The sequence below is a fragment of the Gorilla gorilla genome, chromosome 5 (assembly GCF_029281585.2).
Source record: "Gorilla gorilla gorilla isolate KB3781 chromosome 5, NHGRI_mGorGor1-v2.1_pri, whole genome shotgun sequence".
Lineage (NCBI taxonomy): Eukaryota > Metazoa > Chordata > Mammalia > Primates > Hominidae > Gorilla > Gorilla gorilla.
The window spans coordinates 33041400-33060151 of NC_073229.2; the positions used below are offsets into that span (position 1 = coordinate 33041400).

An 18752-nucleotide genomic window follows, 5' to 3' on the forward strand; every position below is an offset into this window, starting at 1 on the left:
TCTTCTCAGTATTTTAACCTTTTAAGCCATCAGAATTCATTTTGCCTTCCCTGATTACTCACGTGGTTGGTGAGCATTTGAGAAAAATATTTTATTTTCCATGGTATGTGTTTAGATTCCTGGGTATACTCTCTAATGTATTATTGTTGAGCTTGTGAAAGAAAATGAGATGAAGCATGAGATTTTCTTCACCATTTACACCAATGACTTTTTAAAAAATAGAATTCTGTTGTGGTTTAAACATTTCCACTTTGTGTATGTTGGTGGTGATGGCTCAAAAATCCTTTACTGGACAAGGAAGTATATTCATTTATTTTTCAGAGAGGATCTCGCTCTGTCACACAAGCTGGAGTGCAGTGGCGCTATCATGGCTCACAATAGCCTCTACCTCCAGGCCTCAAGTGGAGGCTCAAGTAGAGGCTCACAATAGCCTCTACCTTCCTGCCACCGCAGCCTTGTGAGTAGCTGGGATCACAGGTGCACGCCACCACGCCCAGTTGATTTTAAAAATGTTTTTGTATTGATGCTGTCTTCCTATCTTGCCCAGGCTGGTCTTGAACTCCTGGGCTCAAGAGGAAGCATCCAAAGTGCTGGGTTACAGGTGTGAGCCACCACACCCAGCTGCAAGGAAGTTTAGTTATTTTATTTTTCTTATAATTATTATTATTTTTGTTTTGTTCTGTTTTTTTTTTGAGATGGAGTCTAGCTCTGTCACCCAAGCTGTAGTGCAGTGGCGTGATCTTGGCTCACTGCAATGTCCGCCTCCTGGGTTCAAGCGATTCTCCTGCCTCAGCCTCCCCAGTAGCTGGGATTACAGCCACCCGCCACCACACCCGGCTAATTTTTATATTTTTAGTAGAGATGGGCTTTCACCATGTTGGCCAGGCCGGTCTGGAACTCCTGACCTCGTGATCAGTCTGCCTCAGCCTCCCAAAGTGTTGGGATTACAGGCGTGAGCCATGGCACCTGGCCAATTATTTCTTTTAATTCTATTTTTTTCTATGAATATTCTTTGCAGTAGATAATCTTTGTGTGGAGGGGTTCTCAGTATTTTTTAAATTATATTTTATAAACTTCCATGGGCTGGGACTGGTTCAGAGTCTTCATAAGCTCATGGAAATGCTTTAAAGTTTGAACTTAATTAAATTTTTTTTTCTAGAAGTTAACTTGTGGGTTTTCTTTTCCTCTTCTCTTCAGTTATACTTGAAAAGGTAGAATTGCTCTTGCTTTCTTCTCAAGTATAAAAATGTCAAGCATTGTTCTTTATTCTTCACTGAAACCATACAGGTGAAAAGCCCACAATCAAGCTTTTGCAGACCCAGCTCCCAGCTAGATGAGAAGCAGCTGCAACAGGAGAACTAGCGTGGGGAGCTCTAACCAGAGTAGGCTTTGCTGTTTAGGTTTAGTGGTTACTATTTTCTACCTCTTTGTGAATGGAGAGGTGGAGGCGGATGAATTAAGCCAATTAATTGGAAAAGAAATACTTATTTCAGTAGCATACCATCTGAAGCAATAGGATGGAAGTTTAAGACTTGTTAATTAAGACCATGAAAGAACTCCATGGACAATGTTGAAAAGGGTTTTCACATTAACTGTGTGTGTATTAGGAAGGGAAAAATGTTTTCACTGAGATTCCTGAAACCATATTGCAACATGGGTTTCCCTCTTGACCTTGCAGCTTATATTGATCTGCTTTTCAATATTAAAAGAAAAATGTGGATCCCATCTATGAAGTCATAGCTCATTTAGGGGTGATGTGGTAGATAGGTCCTGGTTAGTTTTGAAGGACCTAATTGCTATATTAGTTTTTATTTTCTAATCCAAGATGGTGACTTTTTATTGGAGATGGGAGATACTAAAGAAAAATGTTCCATCTGGATGGAATTTTGTGGGCAGGTAAGTTTTTAGTGTCTCCATCCACAACCACAACAACATCATGTGCCCTCATTAGCTACGTGTGTGAAGTGGGCCTAACTGGGGTAGCCAGTGAGAATGACTTGGACGTTTTCAGAAGAATTATTTGCAGGTTGGAAAATTCTCACTTCTATTTCCAGGATTGTTCAGTCTGGAGGAACAGTACAAATTAAAGTGCACTGTTTTAGAAGTGGGACTGGGTTTTGGCATTGGCAGCTACATAATTGCAGTTTTGGCCAAAGATCACTGATGGCTTTTGACTCATCACGCGTGAGGAGCTCCTGCAGGAACGCTGAAGAAAAAAGGAAGGGATTCCATGAAGGGAAGTAAAAACCAGAGCAGAAACACCGAGCTTCCCAGTTCCTCTCCCCCACCACCCCTTACGCTAGTGCTGCATTCTATCAAAAGACAGAAGGAAAGATGAAGGCTGGGGATGCTACCTCCTTCCCGCAAGCAATGCCTTATTCTGGCCTTCAGCTTAATACATCATCTCTTCTAGCTTGAATCCTTGCAGGTACTCTTTTTTGGAGATGAGACGGACACCGTTGAAATGTATATACAATGACAGAGTTTATTCTCACACTGTGATTCCGCGTCTTTTGCTAAGGATGTCAAATCTGGATATTCTCGGTTCTTGTGGTCCCGTATTATTGGTTAGATGAGGAAAGTTAACAGAGATGGGTTGAGTGGAAGTAGCTGGGCCCACCATGTCCTGGATCTTAATGTTGGATAAGTCTGCTGTATTGTTTGTTGAACTCTGCAAGCCCAGCATCTGTTTTAACACGCGGCTGGAATTTGGGGAGACAGCCGTTTCCATCAAGTTTGAGGCTGTGACCTGAGGCATACATCAGTAACGTCACAGAATCATGATCAGAAAGGTCTAAGGGTAAAGTCACAGAATCATGATCAATAAGATCTAAGGGACTGGGAAACCAATATGCTGTTATTTTTGTGCTGCATGTTGACCAAGCACCTGAAATGAAGGAAATAAGCTGTGTTTTGCAGGATTTCTGATGAAGGCAGACCTCACCTGGCTCACTGAGTTTCTCCGTGTCTTGAGCTGGAGATGTTAATCAAAACGTGCATCTAATCAGGTGTTCATCTTCATTAGTAACACGGAGACTCTAGCTAGTGGGAAGAACTTTGGTGTTACTGACTTAGTTGGTTCCAAGATGTGCTCGGTATTCACATTTTAAAATGCCTAAAATGACAAACAACCCATTTGCATCAGTCACCTTGTTCTCATAGCCTGAGTATGAGTGAATTTGGTCCAGGTTGTTCATAACCTCATCACTTCCTTATAGTCATCGTTGGGCCTTCACTGATTGCATTTAATTGCTATTTAAACAAGATTCACATGGATTTCATTTCAATGCCAAATCATAGTTTAAGGTTGTGTTTTTTTTTTTTTGAATTAACAAAGGCATAGAAACTGAGTGGCAGCAGGCTGTACATTTGATTTTAGTGAAATATTTGGTGTGGGAGGAATGACCAAAATTTCACTTTTGATTGCAAAACAACTCCCAAATATTTTTGGCAACCTAGTAACAGGAAGACGGTCCTCAAAGTTATGTTAGGTCCTCGAGGACTGCTTACTTATTCCAGGGTAGCTGGAGGCAGGAGAAACTGCCACATCCTTGTACTGAAAGAGATTTCAAAGTAAAAAAAAAAAAGCAGGTATCTTGGATTAAGGGTTACTAAATAGCAGTCGTGTTTTCAATTTGAGTGGTATGTAATAAAATACAAATTTCATATTTGAAGGTGCCTTTTTGGTTAATGAAGAGGATGTTGCTGAAGACCTACTGTGCTCATCAGGTATGAGGAAAATAGAGGTCACCCCAGGGAGCCTACAGATTAGTAGGTGAGCCAAGCATTTCTGAGTAATACCAACAGTAACTAATGCTCTAATAGGGTCTGGTAAAAACTTCTCTGAGGTAAAGAGATGCTGAAAGGTGAATATGAGTGAGTTAGGGGAAAAGCTGGGAGGATTCCGGTCAACCTCTTGTTTTTGTTCCCACCAATAGCTACCAGGTAGGGATTGCTGGATTAAATAAAACTGGAAACCTTCCTTCTAGCTGGGGTCCTCATGGAAAGACACTGGCCTCATGGAGCAGGAGGCCTGGGTCTCATCCCTGCTCTGCTCCACAGGGGTTCAAATGAGCAGATCTTTCTGGGTCTCACTTTCCTCATGTAAAATGGAGGGGTGGCAAATGTTGGTGCATGTGTAGCGTCTGATGCTAGGAGTAGGTGCATTTATATCACACAAGGCTACTGACTTGCACCTGTGTTCCGGGAGCCAATCCTATTCACCACTGGATTTAATTTGTTCTTCTTGGGGAAGTGACCAATGTATGAGTTCAACTGGGAAGTTATCCTGGGCTTCTGATGAGTTGCTGTGTGGTCCAGAGAGGCACACACTTTTGTGCAGCCTTATAAAATGGGATGTTTTGGCATCTGTAGCTGCTTCCCTTGGCAGGGAGCAATGGCCTGAGTCACTCACCCTCTTGGTTCTTCCAAGTGCTCTCCACTCCCCGCTTCCCTCTGCTGATGACATACCAGGAGATTCTTCAAACTAGTGTTGACTTGGCTTGAGAGATGGTATTAAAGAGCGGTTACTACTGTACATATCCTTTTAAAAAAGGATAATCACTGTGCCGAATCTGAGGCTGTGAGGCATTTGAAATTGATGTTGATATTTCTTCCTTTTTAATTTTTTTCAGTAATAGTTCTCCCTCTTTTCTCTCCCACGTAAGCTAGCTCTTCATTGCAGGCTTATCTTCCCCGTTGCCCTCCTGAAATCCTGTTAGTTTCTTGAACCCAAATTAATTTATTGACATGTTATTCATTATAACAGAAAATATTAAAGGCTGCTAAAATCTGAGCCATCATGCTTAGCTGAGATTCCTGAAAGACTATAATTTTAACAAGGAAGGCTCTCTTGTTAAGAAACTATGTAGCCCCCCGCCTCTCCACCCCGTTCTCAATATTAATGTTACATTGTCCTCTGTCTGTAAGCTGTTTCCTGATAACGTGCATTGTCATTAGAGAGGAAGACTATTCTTCCCCCAGCTCAGATGTAGATTACTAAGTAAAAAGTCCCCAGAGGACCACATGACCACATGATCCAGGAATCAGAATAGTGAAGGGAAGGCTCCAAGCATGGCCTGGGAGGTCTAAGTCAGGGATACAAATGAAGCTCTGCATCTTGGGGTTTCCTTGCAGATCCTTTTCCTGTGCTTCAGTCCTTTCCACCTTACTCTCCCTTAACGTCCTGGAAACATGAAGTTGTCTGAGTGTCTAATAAGTAGTTCACTTGGCTGTCATGTAGGGAGCAGACAATGATGGTGTGCTTCCAGCTGGCAGAACAGTTCAAAGGCAGGGTGCAACCTCTGCTTTTCCCCCCTCAGACATGACTGTAAGTCTAAATTCACTGTAAATAATGTGTACAGTGGAATAAGTTTTGTAAATAAATACGCATAGCATAGCGCCACGAGGTTACTTATTACAGCTGCAAAGGGCTATTGAGACATCAATACATCTTTTGCTTTTATTGCTGAACAATACTCTGTTGCATGGATATGTCCCATTTTATGCATTCATGAGTTGATGGACACTTGGCTGGGTGGTTTCCATGTTATCATCATGATGAATAATGGTGCTGTGAACATTTGTAAGCAAGTTTTGGTGTGGACTGGTTTTCACTTTTGGGTGTATGCCAGAGAATTGAATTTCTGGGTCACATGGCAACTGTTTAACCTTTTGAGTAATAGCCTTTTGAGTATTTTTCAGAGCCACCGTATCATTTTACACTCCCACTGCTGTTTGAGGTTCCAGTTTCTCTGAATCCTTTCCAATACTTGTTGCCTGTCTTTTTAGAAAAATAGTTATTGTAGTAGGTGTGAAGTGGTATCGCATTGCTGTTTTAATTTGCATTTACCCACTAATGATATTGAGCATGTTTTCATGTGTTTATTGTTCACTTACATACATTACAGTAGAAATCTTGAGCTTAATTCGTATCATTGTACCTATTCTGAGAGAGCTTTGATTCATTCATATCTTACTTAAATTTCTACTTAAATGGTGGTTTTAAAAAGAGCAGTTTGGAGACAAGAATGCTTATGTTATTTGGGAAAAAATAAATATCATTATCGAGGAAGGTCTCTTTCTGAACAACAGCAGCAAAATTTTATTCCAAAATCTAATGCCAGTTGATCGTGGTAAATTAAGTGTTCTAGTAATAAGCTGCTGGCTCAGAAGTTAGGAGCCTGTCACATTAGAATGATCCTTTTCCTGGTGGGAATTCCATGTTTCTCTTTATTGAGAACTCAGAACAATTGTAAACCCCTTCAACCAATTCTCTACTCCTACCTCTTCAGGATTTCAATGCAAAAAAAAAAATTCTTTTCAATCAAAACAATTACTTTTCTGTTTCTAGGGAAACGTAACAGAGATGGTAGTTTTGCATGAGTTGGAGCCACCAGGTATTTTTGACCCACTCAGGTGTTCATACTTCATTAGTAGGAAATTCAAGGAACTGATCTTTTATGTACAGTAAAATAAAAACAAATGGGGAAAAAAGTCTGCCACTTATGTTCCTAAAGCATACAGTTGAAGATAACAGTCCCCTCTGTGCCAGCACGTCCCTGTATAGCCTTTTCAGAGTTCAGCATGAGGTGTATTTCAGTGGCAGCAAGTTCAGTCTTGTTCACAGGTGTATCTAAGTAAAAGGGATTTTGCAGCTGGGATTGATCAAGGATCATCAGATGAGAAGAGTATCCAGGTGAGCCCAATGTAATCACAAGCGTCCTTATAAAACAGAGGGTAGGTGGCTCACAGTCAGAGCAAAAAATGAGACGAGAAAACAGGACCGAAGGTGGGAGTGATGCAGTTTGAGGATGGATAAGGGGGCCACAAGCCAAGGCATATTAGCAGCCATTATAAGCTGAAAATGGCCCGGTATTGGATTCTCTCAGAGCTTGCAGAAAAATCCAGCCTTGCTAACACCACCAGCACAGTGAAACTGATTTTGGACTTCCTACTTCCAGAACCGTAAGAAAATTTGTGTTTTAAGACAGAAATGTGATAATTTGTTAACAGCAGCAACAGGAAATTACTGCATACTTTAATGCTTTCTTTGTCCTTTGTTAACACAGGGGTTAGACATTTGATGTTACTGCTTAAGTAACACTCAGTGTCAGGCACACTTCTAAAAACTTTCAGTGTATTATATACACAGCAGACATTCAAGCACAGATAAGGAAATGAGCATGTACTTAACATTCCCCAAGATCATAGAGCCAGTAAACAGCTGGGATTTGAACCCAGACCACCGGACTGTAAAAGTGTACAGTATATCGAATGCTACTTAGCTGGGTTAGGCCACATGACTGGTGAAATTCAGCTGGTAATATAGTTTGGAAACCATAGAATACATACCCCTACAAGCAAGAATTGTGTGGTTGATAAATGCTGTAAAGAATGTTAAAGGAGTTCCTTAGATTGGGGTATAGGTTGGTCAGAGAAGGCTTTGAAGAAGGTGATATTTGAGAACTGAATATTAGAAGAGCCGGGGAGGTGAATTTCAGGTGGGGAACAAGCACAAAAAACTTGGTTAGGCTACGGATTGCTGACCGTGATAAGAGTTCAAGAAAGAAATAATTGAAAGTCCAGAAGAATGTTCACTGAGAGCATTATATGAACCCTCCCTCCCATTGTGTGGATTTGGTCACTGACTGGGTGTCATGCAAAGGGCAGGAGGGGAGAAAACCTTACACATTCCCATTCTGCCCTTTGTGAGGTCTCAAAAGTAGTTAGTATAAGTTATAAAGGAATTATCTGCCTGTACTTTGTATTGATAAGCTACTTTTTAATTTAAGTGATACTTTGTTAGAAATTGTCAATGAACTTGATAACATCAGAAAATGCAAGCTGATATTTTGGATCACTAAGGCTGCAATATATGCAGAAATCTTAAAATTTTTACTCCAAGTGATTATGATTTTGTTTTGCCTATTAGGTGATTTTATATCTAATGTTAATACATTCTAGAACTTTCATATGGGGATAAAATACTAATAGTACTAATAATTATTCACACACAGTATTTCAAAAGTAATTTTAAGTACAATTTGATTTTAGGTTAGTTGATTTATTTTTGCTTATGTAAAAAATCACGTAAGATTCACTGTTGTAACCATTGTAAAGAGTACAGTTCATAGACTTTTAGTCCTTAGTGCATTCCTTCCTTCCTTCCTCTTGCCTTTTTTTTTTTTTTTTTTTTTTTGAGACAGTGTCTCACTAGGTCACGCAGGCTGAAGTGCAGTGCTGTGATCCTGGCTCACTGCAACCTCTGCCTCCTAGGTTCAAACGATTCTCGTGCCTCGGTCTCCAGAGGAGGTGGGACCGCAGGTGCGTGCCACCACGCCTGGCTAATTTCTGTATTTTTAGTAGAGACGGGGTTTTGCCATGTTGGCCAGGCTGGTCTCAAACTCCTGACTTCATGTGATCTGCCCACCTTGACTTTCCCAAGTGCTGGGATTACAGGTGTGAGCCAACGTGTCTGGCCACTTAGTACATTTCTGGGACTTTTTCATCACTCTCAAAGAGAAACCCGATATCCATTAGCAGTAGTCCCCCCTCCTTTCCCAGCAACCTCTGGCAGCCAGCAATGTATTTTCTGTCTTTGTGGGTTGGCCTATTCTGGAGACTTCATAGCAATGGAATCCTGCAATATGTGGCCTCTGTGCCTCCCTGTTTCCCTAGGTATGTTTTCAAGGTTCATCCACGCTGCCGCATGAAATCTTTTTTTACGGCTGAATATCCTATTGTAAGTATATGCCATATTTCGTTCATTTATTCATCATTTGATGGACAGTTGGGTTGTTTATACTTTTTGGATATTATGTATAATGCTGCTGTGAACATTTGTGTTCACGTTTTACATGAGTGCCCAGGAATAGAATTGAATAATTCTATGTTTAACTTTTTGAGGAACCCACACTTGGCCTAAGTAGCTTTCCCACAATCGCTGTATGAGGTTTCCCATTTCTTCATCTTCACCAACGTCTGCTGTTTTTCTTTTTGTTTTTATTATAGTCATTCTAGTGGATTTGTCTTAAGTTCACGTCTATGGAATCTTTAACAAGTACATATATTTTAACTTCCTATTTGTCACGTAGTACATTGTGTTTCATATGTAAGGGAAAGCATTTTTTCTTTAGGCAAATTCATAAATATAAGCTTGAAGTGGGAAGAAAGGTATTATAGTTTTATTAATATGCACATTTTCCTAATGTCAATACAGGAACAAAGTAGAGACAAGCGACCGAGTTGTTTTCATTATCTCATATTTTGGATTCTTGTTATTTATGTTAAAAAGTTTGTTTTTGGGCTGGGCGCAGTGGCTTATGCCTGTAATCCCAGTGTTTTGGGAGGCCGAGGCAGGCGGATCACTTGAGGTCAGGAGTTCAAGACCAGCCTGGCCAACATGGTGAAACCCCATCTCTATTAAAAATACAACATTACCTGGTCTTCGTGGCACGTGCCTGTAGTCCCAGCTACTTAGGAGGCTGAGTCAGGAGTATCACTTGAGCCCGGGAGGCAGAGGTTGCAGTGAGCCGAGAGTGCACCACTGCACTCCAGCCTGGACAACAGATTGAGACTCTGTCTCAAAAACAAACAAAAAACAACAAAAAATTTTGTTCGTTTCACAGTTACTTGGCTATGTGTTCTAAGTACCTTTTGCTCAGTGCAGAGTGAAAGACCATCTCTAGGGAACGAAGCCTTGCTGTGCAAGACTAGGGGCTGCTGCAGCCAGATGTCCTTCATGGCCTAGGAAAGTCATGCGTTTTTTCATTAAGTATGTAAAGTCTTCATGAAGTACGCTGAATAAGTGCAGCCATAAGCATACATCACATGGGATTTTGCAGTAATGAAGTTAACAATTTTTACAACAGTGCAACTTTGGATCAAATAAAATACAGTACAATTTACACGGGCTTGGTTTCTGAGGCAAATGTGCCCTTATTTTTATGCTCTGAATTCATTCTTAGTCTTTAATCACAGGTTCATTATGGATGTGATTTAAACATTACATGTCAGTGAACATAAATTATAACTTCAAGCTGATACTCAAAATGGGTCTAGTGTGGGTCTAGATGGACAACTGTCTTACATGTTCATTTGAGAGGTATTTGGAGACTCTGAAGCTGTTTGTAAAGGGAAAAGTCTCTAAGCAAATGTTATTGATTGATTTTTTTTTTTAATTCACCAAATTGAAAGACCCTTGGTCGAGAAATTCTGTATCAAATTTATGGGAGATAATCAAAATATAGAAAAATAAGAAATCTTTTCTCAAATCTTTAAACTGTAGATGGTGGGATTTTAAAGAAACTCTTCTGTTTCTCCTGCAGAAAGTGAGCTGTTTCCGGATGCTATGTTGTGTCTTTTAGGACGACACTGGCATGCTGTATATCCTTGCAGCAGCCCTCTGCAGACCCACGGACACCCCCTTCTCTTGTTTAAGCATCTTCCAGATGTGTTTCTTTGTATCGCACTGACAAGCAATTCCACTGTCTTCCGAGTTTACTGTTGTCCATGTAATTTTGTTTATGATGTTTTTGTGCTGGTGGTTTTTATTGTGCTCTGCATTCTGACTCAGGAAGCCCATCTCCTTTTTCTATTTACGGTAATTACTAGAGAGCATTTTATTTTGGCCTCTGGGGCGTGTCTGCTGTGTTTCTTTGTGTGGGCATGTATGTTAAAATTGGAAAGTGTTCTCTTTGAGGTCAGGGCTTTTGTAAGATGTTCTAAGAAGTTTGTCAAACCCCAACTAGCTTTAAAAAAATTTTTGTTTGTGTAACATAACCTGTTTACTATTTCTTCTTATAAGCGTTTCTATCATCAACTTTAATGTTAGTAGGAAGAAAAACTTTCTCATCTTCGTGTATTGACTTTAATTAGTGATTAGTTTCTGGTGATGAGATATATTGAATCAAAGATGGTCTGGTTTTTCCAATCTCTCCTTTCTGCTATTATTAAATAAATGAAGAATCACAACAGAGTTTCCCGATACTGGTACTAACACGCTGTTTATGTGTTGTTGGTGGATCAGGACTGAATTACCTCTGACTCAGAGATTCAGGGTTAATGAGATTTTCATCATTGAGTTGGGGCAACCGAAGCTTTGAATGGATGATAGCAGATTGATTCTGTTTCTTGAAGCCAGTAGGTGCTCGTTTTATGTTTCGGTGAATGAAAACTTGTGTCCACTGTAACCTTTTTGCTTTTTCTGAGAATAGTGAATTCTCATTTTCAGAGAATTACTGTCAAGAAAAACATGTATCAAGCCATTCCGTGTGCTCTGTTTAAACAGTTACCTGGTTTCCTTAGTTACAAAGGTTTCCCTTCTTTCCCTCTACAGTTAGTTACTAAGCTTTTAACGCGTACCAGTCTTGATGTTAAGGAGTTGTCAGAATATAGATTTTTTTATGCCAGGAGGCTGATTTGGGAGATGGTGGGACTGAATTCTAGAGCAGCCATTCTGAGTTTATAAGGTCTCTGGCACAGGCCATACCCCAACCAGTTAAGTCAATGTGAGGGTGAGGAAGTCATTAGGTGGTTTCCAGGGCGGCCATGCCTGACCACTAGTATTCTAGGAGAGTGCTCCCAGTGAGTGCTGCAGAAGCTTGAACACAAACCACCAGCAATGGTGATAAGAAGACTTGTTAGAAAGGTAGGAATGTAGCTTTCCAGGAAATGCAGTGAAGAATGTTTTAGGGAGAATCTTTGCTTCAGGAGCTCAAGGATTATGGAAGAAGAAATTCAAACCACAGTGTCTAGGTATAGCAGCAGGGTGTGTGTGACTCACAGGTTGGTAAATAAAAACTTTTCTGAGTGGGAATGATTTTCTGCAGTCTCCCTGCAAGTCGTAGGGTTTACTCCTTTGGATGTTGCGCTGCTGTATACTTTACTGTCCCGACAGCTTTTCTGATGGTATGTCCTGCCCCTGATGTGGCATCCAGAGGTTGCTCTTCTGGATTCTTCCTGGATTCATTGACTGGAGAGAAAGTTCATTTCACTGCCACACATCTTTTTGATTTGCGGCCGCCTGAAACCTGAATAGTCTTGGTGTTGCTCAGAGAGTATCTCATGACCATATTTTTAGCTACCCGCGTGGGCAGGCCCTAGGCAGTGTCACTTCACTCACTAGGCCCCTCATTTTTCTTATTTGCATGGAAAGCCTAAATATAAATAAGGCTATCTGTGGGTAGGGGTGGGGGGTGTGTGTTAGAGAGAGGTGGGTAGGGTTGATTATAACCCCAGCGGTTATTAGAATTTCCCCACCAGCAGTGACGGATGGATTTCTTTTTCCTTTTTTTTTTTTTTATTTGAGATGGAGTCTCCCAGGCTGGATTGCAGTGGCACAATCTCTGCCTCCTGGGTTCGAGCAATTCTCCTGTCTCGGCGTCCTGAGTAGCTGGGACCACAGGCACCCGCCACCATGCCTTGCTAATTTTTGTGTTTTTAGTAGAGACGGCATTTCACTGTCCTGGTCAGGTTGGTCTTGAACCCCTGACCTCAGGTGATCTATCTGCCTCGGCCTTCCAAAGTTTTGGGATTACAGGCGTGAGCCACCACGTCCGGCCGATTGATGAATTTCTAAGTCCTCCACTGTTACATTAGCAAAACCAAAACCTCATCTCTTATGAGTTAGGGCTTGTGATGTCAAATGTAGATTTTCAGAGAATGGCTCTTGAGTAATTTCTCTTTCTATCCAAGACTCTTCTGTGTTAGTCATTCTTTATATTTTATTTATTTCTATTTTATTCCTTTATAATATTTAATTAATTAATTTTTTTGAGACTGAGTCTCACTGTGTAGCCCAGGCTGAAGTGCAGTGGCACGATCTCAGTTCACGGCAATGCCTCCTGGGTCCTGGTTCAAGCAGTTTTCTTGCCTCAGCCTCCCAAATAGCTGGAATTACAGGCATGTGCCACCATGCCCAGCTAATTTTTTGTATTTTTTGTAGAGACGGAGTTTCACCATGATGGCCTGGCTGGTCTACAACTCTTGACCTCAGGTGATCTGCCCCCCTCCGCCTCCCAAAGTGCTGGAATTACAGGCATGAGCTGCCCCACCAGGCCTGGAAGAGGAGTCATTTAATTTGTCGAAAATATATCAGTTTAAGTGTTATTGAGGTCTTCTCCCAGGGTTACATAGGATCATGCATTCTTTGCAATACAGAACGAACAGCCAGCCTTAAGGTCAGTAAGTGAAACAGACATAGCTGGTAAATTAAGACTACTTGTTTATTTCTAGGTGCCAACACATTGGTATGAAAAAGAATTGAGAATGGACTTTTATTCTTGTCTCTTGAGAAAGGCAACTCTATTTACTGTAGCATTACTGTTGAAGTCATGATCAGTATGCAGTTAGTAAACACTGGCATTTGTTTGGACACGGGGTCTGACGATGAGAGCTTTTGCCCCTATGAGATGCTCATACCTTATCAATTAGGGGTGTTGGTAGTTGTGTAGAAATTAAAGCCTGTAAGGGAAGTTAGGCTGATGATAGGTCTTTATGGGCTCTGCAAGGAAATTTGGAGTTTTCTTCTGAGATTCAGTAGGGGAAGTGGTGACATGGATGGAGTCAAATTGCAGCGTGGCTGTGTTTGTAGAGAAAGAACGTGGGGTAGATGGTTGGAATTGGGATTAGTTGGTGGTAGAGACATTTTAGGAGATTTCTTGTCTTTGGAAAGAGATGAGATTTCTGGTTTAAATAGGTATCCAAGGAATTGAGAGACAGACAGGATTACCTGGATTTTGAAAGCAAATGTCAACAATGAGAAAAAAAAGTGCCAAGTCCAGTTTAGGTTTCTAGAGCAGAGTAGCCAGGAAGGTGGTGTGGAGAGGGTTGTGGTGGGGAGGGAGGAGATTGTCAAGAAGATGATTTAGTAGTTATCGGTATTTAGATTATGACTGGAGATAAGGGGAGGGCAGAAGAATCAAACTTGAAGGTGGTGGAGGTGATGAAACAGCAGAAAAGGTATTTTAGTGTGGCAGGAAAACCAGGGGAGAGTCCAGTTGCCGATAAAAAGTTTGCGTTAAATTTGGCAATTAGAGTGTTTCTCATGGCAGTGAGAACAGTTTTCCTGGAAGACTAGGATGAAAGTTGAATACGCTGCATGTCTGCTGTTCAAACACCAGCACTTCTCACGTGTAATCCCTGAACCAGCAGCATTAGCATCACCTGAGAGAATCTCAGCCAAAGGAGGCTGTGCACAGTGTGTGTTCACAAGCCCTGTGAGTGTTCCTGATGTCTGCTCAAGTTTGCCACCATTGCCTTAGATAATTATTTGTTTTACACATGAGCCACTGTAAGATTCACTGAATTCCAGAATTGGAATCCAGGCTTCTTTGTACCTCTCACTCACTGTTCTCTTTCCACCTGCCACCTGTTTCCCTGTATTGTGTCTTGGAATGGCCTTCAAGTGCCTGCTATGTGCTGGACTCATTGCTATGTCTCAGGAACATAAAAGGCGAGTAAGACACAGACTAGTCAGAATGTGATCTGTACTACTTCACACCTCTGAACCTCAGTTTCAGAATTTAAAAATGTTTGTGTGGTAAGTATGCTAGTTGAAAAATGTGGAAGAGAATATGTACAGGAAATGTGTGTGGCCTGTCGCTTGGTGGACACACGTTATTAGTGGGAGATGCTTTTTGGAGGGAAAATGTGCATCAGAATGGTTTCTGGAGGCCCATACCTGTAATGAAAGGGTGGCAATCCCAGGGTGGTTATTAATTATTGGGAGGGCTGGAGGACACAGGAAGGGGTTAAGGCATATGAGACAACTTCATCTGTTTCTGGAAAAAATAAGGCGATATGTCAGTTTATGTTAAGTCCAAGGACAGAGTTTATTTGTAGACTTTCTGTTAGTGTGGAAATTTGCATGAGATAGACAAAAATAAACTGGTGGTTTGTAATAATAACATGACCAGAGATAACCAGTCTTGTGACAATATACGTATACTTCTGTTTATTTCCTTGCTGGGGTTCGGGTGGGGTAGTTATTGTTCAACCAAAAAAGCCAGCGAGTCGGTCAGGCATTGATTGATCTCATAAAATGATCCCCCAGCAGTGTCCTGGGTCCTGGTGGAAGAAACAGCGGCACTAATTCCTTTCCATCACCCACAGGTCCGTAATTCTAACCAGCCCTGTCAGTAAGGGGCAACCATGAATCAAATCAAGCTGGTTTTGGCCACCCTGTGGGTACTTGGAGACTGGCTGGTGGATAGGACTGGTTTTGTCTGGCCTCAATCCCGGAGGCTTTATTTTGTAGTGATTTCCTTAGAAAAGGATTTGAAGGTGTAGGAAAGCAGTGTGTCTTCAAGGCTTTGCAGACAGACTTTACTTCATCTTCAGGATGTTTCCTGCAAGAGGGGTTTCCTGCAAAACCCCTAGAGGCCAGATGTGCCCCGCAGGACTGGAACCACTTCCGACCTGGAGAGTTGTATGAGTGGATGTCTGCACTTTGAATAGTTCTTGCCTGCGTTAGACTCTAATTTTCTTGTAAAAGATTTCTTATCTCCCACAGTTTTCTTGGTAAATGGAGTAACACATAAGGCACATACTTAGACTCTCAGGGACGTAGTAAAATGCACTATCACGTAACACGCAATGTCAATTGAAACCCTATCCAATTTAATGCAGATATGTCAGTGCTGTCCAAAAGAACTTCTTGTGATGACGGAACCGTTCTGTAGCTGTGTTGTCCATTGACAGGTGGGGGGATTGTGGCCATTGAGTAACTGAAATGTGACCAGCATGACTCAAGGACCTTAATTTTAAATTTTAATTGAGTTCATTATAAGTACTTACATGTGACTAGTGGCTGCTATATTAGACGGTGCAGATTAGAATGTGGCATTTGGGGATTTTTTGGGGGTATATCATAACAAACATAAAAAGGCATTAGTGATTAAAAGATCCAAATATTAGAATTTCTTTGTAAATAAATTAACATAAATTCCCAAGGAAATTCTAGTAACATAAATTCCCAAAGTGAAGTCATATATAGTTGCACACTGGCATTGGTGATATTGAACTATTTATTTGATTTGATTTTTGAAGACACTGGCGAATAATTTATTTGTAATTTGATTTCCTCGCCACCACTCCTTCAGTGAAGGTACATTGACAATCCAGGTTTCTGTTAGATGCTGGAAGATAATCCTGCTGTAGATCTTGGGTCTTTGATTACGTTGAAAACGAACTGTCAGATCCAGCACTGCAGGAGGGTTTAATGCCGTGTTGCGTGGTTCTGGCTGCTCTGTTCCCTGACTGCACCCTTTAACCATGAGCGTGCGGACGTCTTGCTGCCATGCTGCTGCCTTGACGACGGTGGATGTCTGACATGCTCAGACGCAAAAGAGCTGACTTGGCAGCTGCCCAGCAGATTTTTATAAAGGCTCAGTTGGTGGCCGGAGATTCAGCCTGTCAGAGTTGTGTTATGCAATAAATCGTTTTCAGCAGAAGTTCTTAATCCAATTTCAGCTGTAGCTTTTTTTTTTTTTCAAATAGGCAGTAATCAAAGATAAGTACACATTATTTAATGGGAGTTTGGAAGAAGTAAAACTCTCCTTGCGTAAGCATTTTCAGGCCGTTTACTTTAACCTGGGAAGCATGTCTGTCTGAAGAAATTTGCTGCTTTGAAGTGCTTTTAATTTAAACCCTAGGCAAGGGAACATCATTCACAAGTTCAGTAAATAAGTTTCTTCTCTCAAGATGTTTCCTGGCCCCTTATTTCCATTTGTGAATGTTACTCAGGCTTCACTTTATTTGAATATTGACAGACTACTTTTTTTTGGAATTAAATCAATTGGAAATTATTAGTACTACTGTTACTTTGTTAAAAGGGAAGAAAAGGTTATTTTAGACAAAGTTGAAGTTGTACCTTTCTCATTTTCCTTCATCACCCCCAACCCCATTTTTGTTTACACTTAATCTGTGGGAAGAATCAACATTCCCTCCCAATTTTTTATTTGGTGCTTTCATTTTTCTCTCAACGTGTTGCTGGAACAGGTTTGGCATATCAGGCAGCCACAAGTTGTTTCAAGTAGGGTGATTTAACAGCAGGTATATGAGAAACACGTTCTGAAAATAAAAGGCATTCATGTACAGGATTCCAGTCATTTATCCTTGGGAGGAGGAAATAGCTATCAATCCTTTCCTTGTCCATGGGCGTAGTTTTTTAGAATGTTTTTTTCATTTGCCATTCAGCTCTGTACAGCTGTTGTTCAGATCCACCATCCTTAATCCCATGATATGACATTGCATGTTGGTCCTTTGGGCATTGGAGTCAGGAATAGCACTTCTTTTTCTTTTTGAAAGTAGCCACATCCCTCCACCTGTAGAGTTCTAGCGATCTCTACAGGTGGAGTAGGATATATGTGGGGGGGGGGGCGGGGGGGTGGGGGGGGGTGGGGTTGGCAACTCATCCAATTGCCTTGTCTTAGCATTTCTGTGAATTTTAATAAAGAGGCTCTGTGTTAGGAGATCTTCCTGCCTGTGATCCTGAGTGCTCCTTTCCTTGGTCTCCTATGGCCCCATAAATTCGAAGGCGATTTCTGCATTTCAGTTGGTTTTAGGTACTAGGGGTTGTGAAGAGCCTTTGATGTCCTGTGCCCCTGCCCAGTGGAAGCAGGATTGTTTTTTTGCAGCACCTTCCGTAAGTGCACCTAGGTTGCCACCTTCTGCCTCTTTATCACCAGGTTGTTATTTAAAACATTGGTGGGGGGTCTGAATTCCAACTTTAGAACAGATGTGTGTCACACTTACAATCCTGCTATGTCTATGTTATATTTGTTTTATAATATTTATTGTGGCTTTATTTCTTTTTGGAGATATGGTTAAAAAAAAAGTCTTTGTGTCATTGTAGGCTTTTTTTGGTTTGTTTTTAATTGATTCAGATTTCCTGGAAGGGGCCTGGTAGAGTTGGTTAACCCATGACCCAGTTTCCAGGAGGTATTTCCCTGTCGTTACTACTAGTGCCCTTGATTTGGGTAATAAATGACTTGACCACTCTACCTGTGATGCATGAGTGTCTTAGGTAGTTGGCCTGCAAGTGATAGGAAATTAACTGTCTTCCATTTTTAAATAGATGTAATTGTCAGAAAATTGATTTTTAATGGATCAGAAATGTGTTTTCCTTTAACCCATACTTTTTCATCTTTGTTTCCTTCTCCCAAATCAAGATGGCCTGAATTTGAAACCATAATAAAAACCAAGGTATGAACAAATTGCATAACGATGGTTTGCCAATTCTAGGCTAGTAATAGAAAATTCCTTCCCCTACTCCCACTTCTATCCCCACTACTAATAATAGTTTTTTTTTTTCGTATATTGTTTACATGAAGCCTCTGCAAACCAATAATTTTAATTTTGCTTTTACCTAGGAGTCAGTGTGAGTTACATATTTAACATCTCTGGCTACTAACACATTTCTGAGTTTTGAAATTTTACTTCCTGATCTGATATCTGCCATGGACTGACTACCAATGCCACATTTGCGTCAAGACACTGGAATTCATCTCTAGAAATAACTAAAAGTTTCACGATTACTTCGTTTCCCCCATACCTTTGACTCTAAAGGGAGAAAGCAGTGCTGTGGACCTTATACTAAAGGAAGGCTGAGCAGAGAAATCATGATTATTAAATGCAGGTGGTGCTGAGCTCACTGCCCAACAGTGCTTCCCCAGGAGAGGTTTGCTGTTAGTACAATCATGATGGAGTTTTCAAGTCTTTCCAGTCGACTCCAAGTATCATCCTCTGGG

General features: G+C 41.0%; 1 protein-coding gene across 7 annotated transcripts in view; it reads left to right on the forward strand.

Moving 5' to 3' along the window:
• The window catches only part of JARID2 (jumonji and AT-rich interaction domain containing 2), a 274358-nt gene that overhangs the window by 102603 nt on the left and 153003 nt on the right, over positions 1–18752 (forward strand). The window contains exon 1 of one of the 7 annotated variants that reach the window (XM_055390670.2): positions 3621–3729. The exons of 5 other annotated variants lie outside the window; for them this stretch is intronic. In XM_055390670.2, coding sequence (XP_055246645.1) covers positions 3691–3729 — 39 coding nt within the window. In that variant the 5' untranslated portion in view covers positions 3621–3690. Of the gene's footprint in view, positions 1–3620; positions 3730–8237; positions 8744–18752 lie in introns of those variants that run through there. One more of the 7 variants, XM_063707361.1, reaches the window with a different exon arrangement.